At 32.3% G+C, this 8,340-nt stretch overlaps 1 protein-coding gene across 1 annotated transcript; it reads right to left on the bottom strand.

Moving 5' to 3' along the window:
• Positions 1–2,108, bottom strand: LOC7479675 (uncharacterized). The gene is made up of 4 exons (XM_002301940.4): positions 1,490–2,108; positions 1,197–1,259; positions 989–1,063; positions 1–850 (listed from the first exon to the last, which is right to left on the bottom strand). The coding sequence occupies exons 1-4, from the start codon at positions 1,901–1,903 to the stop codon at positions 332–334; spliced, it is 1,071 nt and encodes a 356-aa protein (XP_002301976.4). The 5' UTR covers positions 1,904–2,108; the 3' UTR covers positions 1–331.
• Between the last annotated feature and the right edge of the window lie 6,232 nt (positions 2,109–8,340).

Below are 8,340 nucleotides of genomic sequence, written 5' to 3' on the forward strand. Positions count from 1 at the left end.
TTGTCAGTCCAAACATCTAATTAAATAATTTACCAACCATCGCAAGCGACAATAATCATTCAAAAGAGGAAATAAACAAAGTAAGCTTAAAATAAGCTTAAGCTACATTACTAGTAACCAAGCAACGACTAAGAACTCTTGAGCCTCTCAACTCTTATATTATTACCTTTGCAAAAACGTGAGAATATAATATAATTCGTAAAAAATCATCTCCTTGGGAGATCTTCTAATTTACAATTAGACACCGAACTATCACTAAGATATCTCAATATTAATTACTATATAGATTAGAGGGGGGGAAATGAGATCGAAGATGTAAACACCAAGATCATCAAAGTGGGAATCGTAATTTACTGGAGACATTAGAAAGCTTCTTCTTGCAAATGAGCATCCTTCTTCGTCTTGCCTGAGCAGCGATGGCCTTATTAATACTCCTGACAGTGATGGCCCCATTAACCACAGTACCCACAATGGCCCCATTAACCACAGTACTCTTGTCATCAACCAGTTGTTTAACTTCAGAGTCCATCCAAGCAGGCTGCCCGATAGTTAGATTGAGATCAGGGATGCTACGTGGGCCAAAATCATCACTGGTACTAGAAGTCGTAGATGGGAACAGGGACACTCTTCTTTGGCCATAAGGGTTTGGATAGTTGCAGCCCATTTCTTGATTGTTGGCATTCTTATCTAGCATAAATGGTTGCTGCTGATAAAATGTGATGCCGGGCACGCGCAGAGAAAGATGAGCTTGATCATCAACAACATGATCAGGACATTTAACAGTTTCTTGGCCTAAATCCATTCGTAGAAGATTCAACTGATCTTCTCTTTTAATAACACCCATGGTTAGCTGCAAATTTTTAACATAAGACAAAGGTTAATTGTATAATTAAGCAACAGCCTCAGGTAAAGCAATGAAAAACAAAACAGAAAAAGAAAAAGCACACTAAAAAAGGAGCTTTGATCCATCAGGAAAACGATGAATTACCTCTTGTTTCCTTGCTATCCACCATGAATTACTAGCTTTCAATTGATCATGATGTCGAGTCACCATTTGTATCTCCTGTTTCAACAATTTAACATGAAGGATATATTAGTAACCCCGTCTACTGTTTTCCGTGAACGGGAAAAATCCAAGAAAAGGACAAAAAGAATTCCAAAAATCTTGAAATAATAAGAAAATAAAGAGAACTCACCCCTGTTAGCAATTCATTGCTCTTAGTAAGTTGGCTTTTAATCTTCAGCAAATCCTCTCTTCTCTGCATATGTTCCACAGAATAATTAGCAAATAAAGCATCTTTATTTTTGTCAAAGAAAAAATATAGTCAAGTCTCGAAAATAAAGCCCATTAAAGAATTAAAATCACAGATAAAACACAGGAATCAAAACTCCATAAAATCAAACAAAAATCAATAAAAAAATCCACGTATCATGTCCAAACAGGGAATTGAAAGGGACCATCAAAGAAGCAAGATTTTAAAGAACACACCTTTTTAGTATAGACTTTCCTGTTCGAGCGCTTAGGCCTCTCGTCAGATTCACTAGGAAAGAAAGAAAGAGGTGTTGCAGGGCTAGTCGCCGGTTCAACTTTGACGATGATGGGTCTCTCAGGTTCAGAGGCAGCAATACGAGTAGTGTTAGTAGTAATAGCAGGACCCACGGAACCAGATAAAATCGGTGGCGGCGAAGGTGATACTGATGTTGGTGGTGATTGAACGGCGGGTCGTGGACCCAAATTGGCCTCCGCGGATCTCCTCCTTTTACCACCCCATGTGTATGAAAGCCAAGAACTATACTTAGACATAGCAATTAAACGAGGGAAACTTGACAAGATTTCAGCAACCTCGATTTCATCATCTCCAAACTCATCGTAAAGAGTACAGTAACCATGCCTGAATGCCATTGTTTCTCTGCTTTCTTTCTCTCAGTTCAACTCCCTCTGAATTTTTTTCTCCTTCAAGAGAGAAAAAGAAAATAAATGGGGGGTTTCTTTCTTTCGCCGAGAGAGAGAGAGACTGTCACTTTTAAGAGGAGAAGATATGAGGAGCTAGAGAGATATAGGGAGAAATTGTGTTCCTTGGGGACAGGGTTTCTCTTGTTTATGAAACAGGAAAAGGGATGGCAATGTGCCACGTGTCGTTAAAAGGAAGATGAATTTTCTGTCTAGGGTTTATTATGATGATATGTGTGTGTTAGTTTGCGCAATTAAACAGAAGACGGAGACAATAGTCCTGAGATATTACTTGAAAGTTGAAAGCATGATTTTAAAACCGATCCGGGTTACATACAAAATAAAACTCGGGTTGCTTGGGTCAAAGTAAGGAGAATCAATCTGATCGACCCTATATTTTTTTTAAAAATTAACAAGTTGATGGATGAGTTTTAACCATATCAGAATTAAATCAACCGAATCACTTTTTTGATCGGGTTAGATGTTTTTTTCTTGAATATGGATAAATTCAAGTTTAAAATAATGCTTGAAAATTTACATATCAAACTTTGATCTAATAGATTAATTGTTAATTTCTAACTTGAATTGAGTTTCAATTTGAATCAGTTTTAACAAGGACTCTTGGTAAAGTTACAGTTGACTCTTTTTTTTTCCAGTAAGAATCACCAATAACTCAATGATAAAAACTCTTTTCTAGGTTATATATTCAATCAGACCGTGAGAGGAGTTGTTGACAACTACCCTCGAAAGTGGGAAGATCCAGGTACCTTTCCTGTCCTGGTTAAGAGGGGTAAGAATTGAGGGTTAGTTGAAGTCATTGACCCATGCACGGTGAGTTTCTAACGGTTAAAATTCATCGAGTGATTCGGAAGGTAAGAAAAACAAATATGGTAAGGTCTAGCCTACCGCATTGTTTTTCCTTTTTTACCTCGGAGAATAATAAGAGGAGAATGACTTGACTTTGAATGTTTGACATGTATGGTGATGATGATACCAGTAAGAGATTTATGATCTTTGGGACTTAAATCATCACAAAGCATGGGCATTCTCTGGACCGTGTGATTGATTGACGTGGCGTTGCTTTTTGTGGTTAGGATGCATGATAACTCAGGTGAAGATGTACAGCAGATGGCTAAGTTGAATTTAACAAATATTTCCAACAAGTCGGTTCGGCTTGAAATTTCATCAACACATTTTATAAACCCTACTAGCTCTATGACCCATGAAAAAAAAATTGTTCGGTCAATACAAGCACGTTAATATATATATATATATATATATATATATCAAATGAGAAAAATAAATGTTAGATTAGAAGAAAAAAATAATGTCAACATGTGTTAACTCGTCAAGATTATAACCTGAATTATTTACCAAGAGCAACAAGTTTGGAAAAACCTTGAAACACAATTATTAACAAATTAATTGTCGGATGTTGAAAATAAAAAAAAAACAAATAAAAAAACAATTATAAGCAAAAAATAGATTGGGCCCGCTTATGTTGACCCGCCAAACCGACAGGTCAGGTTATGACACCGGAATAATCTAACATAAAAAAAAATCATGAAACCCATATTTTAAAAAGACCAGTGTTGAATTATGAGATGAGAAAAAAAAACAAGTAAAAATAATAATTGATATTAAGCCTTGTTAGCCTTTAAAACCCATATCTCAAGCCATTTGTTTGGAAGTAGCAAACATGAAAAAACCACAAAATTTAATTACTAACATGTCAAATATTGAAACCACACAAAATGATTCAAAAGAAAATTAACAATAATTAAAAGCTAAAAAAAATGCAAGGCCACCTAGGTTAACCCGCCAAACCAACAAACAAAGTCATAAGATCAACATAACCTTGAAAAAATAAAAACAAAGAAAATCATGAAATTTATTTTTTAAAAAATCAATGTTGAGTAATGAGATCGAAAAAGAAAATAAGTAAGAAAAACGATGTGAAACCGTGACTCGGGGTATTTGATTGGAAGCACCAAACTTGAAAGAACCATGAAACCTGGATTTTAATAAATTAAATGTCAAACGATGAAATTAAAAAAAATAACAAAAAATATTTTTAAAAAGAAATAGTAATTAAAATAAAGATGATCAAATTAAAAAAAAAAACAAAGTAGAGGATGAATAATTTGGATTGAAGGGCTAAATTGAAAAGAAAAATAAATCTAAATTGGAAAAAAAATCAATTTCACAAAAGATTTAAAGAAGAAACCATTAAGAAAATGAGGACCAAATCTAAAAAAATTCAACAAATTAATTTTTTTGTATTAAAAGGTAAAATTAAAAATAATTGAAAGTTTACAAAAGAGGCAAAAAAATAAAGGAATAAAAAAGACTTGGGACCAAATTTAAAAAATCAAAAAAATAAAAAATCTAGATTAAAAGATGCAATTTTAAAAAATAAAATCTTACAAAAGGGCTAAGAACAAAAATTAAACAATTAAAAGAATGAGGATGGATACTCAGATATACCCAGCCAAAGAGGACTGTCCAAAAATTTTAAATACCAAGCGCGAATCTCGAGGAAGGAAAGAAAAGAAAAAAAGAAAAAAGGAAACAACTCCAGTGACAATCCGTTCATGAAAGCCCAACATGCAACACCTAAAAAGAAAAAGGATGCCGTGAGAAATCCAATGACATGGTGAAAGAAAATTTGTAATTGTCGTATGATGACACACACGTTGTTAAAGCGCCATGACTTCTCCCTCACGCCTAACAGTTTTTTTTAATATTTTTTAACTATTGTAAAAGACTATTTTACCCCTCACCCAACCTTATTACAACTAAAAATACCAATTGAAAATACAAAATTGGCCCCAAAGAAAGCTTAAATAAAATTTGAAACTGAGGTTATTTTAGTAAATTTATTATGCAATAAAAATATGAAAATTTAAAAAAACTTTAAAAACCAATTATCTAATTTTTTTTTCTTTCAAGGGTAGTGAAGATATTTTACTGTTCCAGAAAAAAAATGACAAATAAATCATATATAAAAGACTATTTTACCCTGAGTTTAGTCTTCCTAAATGATTTAATGAAGGATAAAATTATCAATTCACTATTATAATCAATAATAATTTCTCAATAGCACTCCAATATTTTTCTCACACCCTGTCTATTTTTTGTAAATTATTTACAAAACCAGCTTGCTTGTGATAATTGAGGGCGAAAACATGCTTGAAAATTATTGTTACTTTTTTTTCACGGTTATTTTTCTGAATTCTTTTCTATAATTATATTTCAATCTCTTATTTAATTTAAATTTTATTAGTTAGTTGCGTGATTTTTCTTTTAATTATCTTAAAAAACCTGTACCAAAGTTAGGAGACCGAGTGGCGGATTCACTGCTACGTGCAAGAGAGCGCCACTACCACGCAAAAGCTTTGCCGCCATAGTTATCTGACCCGAGCAAGTTATTGAATGCGAACACATTTCAAGTGAAGGGAGGTTCGGAAACTGAAACCATCACCGCAGCAATTTGCTTTCGAAAACTGTATTTTGGATTGGTTATTTTGTTTTTCACCTGAAATGGGTTATAAAAAAACAGAGCTCAAAGGAAGAAAAGGAGAAAAGAGTGGTCTTCTGTGGGTGAGTTAACGTATCAGCAACCACCACCAGCTCCCTGAATTCCTGCTTCAGAAACAAGACACGGCGTACCTCCAAAACTATTTCAACTTTTTGTAGGAGAGTGTCCCCTTTTCCAAAAATAGTCTCTCTCTCTTTATATATTGAGGCATGTGACAAACTGACACCTCGTGAAATTTGGACTAGCAAATATATCAATCAATACTTTTAGATTTAAACCCGAGTGGTGTAGTTTAACTGGTCAGACCTCGTATTTGTTTTCTAAAGATAACCAGTTCGAGTCTCACAAACCTTAGGGCTACTGGAGGCTTACATGGTCATTAACTTCAGGACTCGTGAGATTAGTCGAGGTATACGCAAGCTAACCCGAATACTCACATTAATAAAAAAAAATACTTTCAAATTTATCAATTCACTACATCAAAGTTATTTACCCGGTTAGTTACTGGGTCAAGCTTGGTGTAAGAGAATAGCATAGTGGTTCATGCCATTGACATCTACTAGCATTGGTTAGAAACAAAAGAATCACGGAAAACAAAATGAATGAGAATTTTTGTGCTGGCTACGATAATATTTAGAAGTATGGTAGTGATTATTTTTTAAAATATTTTTCACTTAAAAATATATCAAAATAATATTTTGTTCTTCCTTTAAAAATTATTTTCGATATAAATACATTAAAACAATAAAAAAAACATAAAAAATAATCTCAAATACTTTCAAGTTTTTTGGAAACACTTTTTAGAACACAACCACAAACAACACGTAACTCTTGAGCTCATTATATTAATAATACCCCATGAATATCACTTCACTAATTATCTTCAAAACCTTTGATATAAGAACTCATTAATTCGAACCTTATCAAGATTTAAAAAATCATATATTTTTAAAAGAACATGGTTTCAAAGATTTTATTTAAAAAACAAAAGCTTAAATTAACTCTAATAAAATCATCCAATAAACGGACTATCATAAGATGCTATAGCGATGCTAACAACAAAGGAACAAATTTCATATAAACTGGACAATTAGCACACAAAATTAAAAAAAAAAATTGGTGAATTGACATGAGAGCAAAAAGTTTTGGCAAAATAGCACGATTTGACCATATCATGCTTCTGAAGGATGAAATGGTCAAACCGTGCTAATTCTATCTCAGTTGGTTAACCGGTTTTGTAACGGTCAGTAAAACTGGTTGACCAGTTCTAAAAATAACAAGAAAAATCTCAACACTATTAAAAATAGGAGACTTAACAAGATTTTTAATATCTAAAGATTCGATAGTCCACGTAGCGATATAATGACCACTATAGGAAAACGACCTTCATAAACTCATGTAAAAAATTGAGTGTGATTTAATGATCGGATCAAGAGTTATAGTTATTTTGAGTTGTTATTCTGATTTGGAGCGACCAGACCTCCTCTTAAGTCTCGACTTGTCTCACTGGTTCATAAATGCATATGTCAGACCATTCTTGAAATTAGTTTGGGGCAAATTCTCATTTAGTCATGACATACTCATATCTGACTATTTAGAATTATTTATTATTGTGTGAATAATAACTTTTTAAGATTTTAATTGGAGTCTATTTTTTAGTCTACAGATTAAACAAAGATGTATATTTTGACTCATAAAATATATTTGAAAGGAAAAAATTTATAAAATTATAATTTTTGTGTGAAACGGTCAACCAATTAATAAAATTAGATCTAATTAGCTGGTCGTCTGAGGTAGATGATTGAAGTTTGACCATGTTGTGCTTTAGAAACATGAAATAGTCACATTATAGTATTTGCTAAATTTTTTTAATTTTTTTTTAAAAGATGTTATCCTCACAATTTTTTATGTTTATTATTCTATTTTTTTTAAAAAAAAAATCCACGAAATTTAGCAATTGAATAATTCCTCGATGCTAGGAGTGATGCGACTCTCCAATAGTGACGCGTGTTCAAATGCTGACCAGCTTCAGCTTATCCGGGGCAGAATAAGCTGATTGGAGACATGATGACACGAACAATGGCCGTTAAAGTAACGATGATTGCAATCGTAAGCAATGATCTTGATATCGGAGGTGCTTGGAAGTTGTAACTCATGTTTTTTTTTAAAAAAATATTTTTTATTTGAAAAAAATATTAAATATATATTTTTTTAATATTTTTTTATAATTTTAATATATTAGTATTAAATATAAAAAAGATATTTTAATATTTTTTTAAATAAAAAATATTTTAAAAAATATCACGCAAACCCCAATTCCAATTACCTCATTCTTCCACGTTGTTTAATCAATGGTTCTGGGAAAATGTCTCAATCTAGTTTTATGTATATTACCTTAAAATCTCAGTGCATCCTCGTAAGGCAATTATAATTCTACCCCCCCTAATGTTTTACTTTTTTTGCAAACTTATTAATTAATCAATATATCATTTAATTTAAGATATCACTTAAACTTTAAATCTCAACTAAGATACAACACAAATATTATTTAATCAAGATTATTAATTTATCCATGCTATACTGTATTTCAATATTGATTTTACACGAATGCCCACGGTTCTACCCCAAGTTAATTTTGGGTTTTGAAGTGATTTGAGTGCATTTATGTAAAAATCAGTATGGAAATTGGTTACCCCGCAAGCTTTTCGTGCTCTTAGTAGTCTAAAGGCAAGCCATGTTCATGTAGCCAAGCCACACTCTGGGCAGACCACAGATAATTAAAAAAATATATATGATAGAATTCTAATTAGTTAATTATAACTCTATTCCTGTAGTTTAACAAATTCAA

This window comes from Populus trichocarpa, chromosome 2, assembly GCF_000002775.5.
Source record: "Populus trichocarpa isolate Nisqually-1 chromosome 2, P.trichocarpa_v4.1, whole genome shotgun sequence".
In the NCBI taxonomy this organism is placed as follows: domain Eukaryota; kingdom Viridiplantae; phylum Streptophyta; class Magnoliopsida; order Malpighiales; family Salicaceae; genus Populus; species Populus trichocarpa.

Coding starts and splice junctions, on each gene's coding strand:
- LOC7479675 (XM_002301940.4), bottom strand. CDS start 1,903: ATGGCATTCAGGCATGGTTACTGTACTCTTTACGATGAGTTTGGAGAT. Junction 1,260..1,489: donor GGAAAGTCTATACTAAAAAG/GTGTGTTCTTTA, acceptor GAACATATGCAG/AGAAGAGAGGATTTGCTGAA. Junction 1,064..1,196: donor GCAATGAATTGCTAACAGGG/GTGAGTTCTCTT, acceptor TTGTTGAAACAG/GAGATACAAATGGTGACTCG.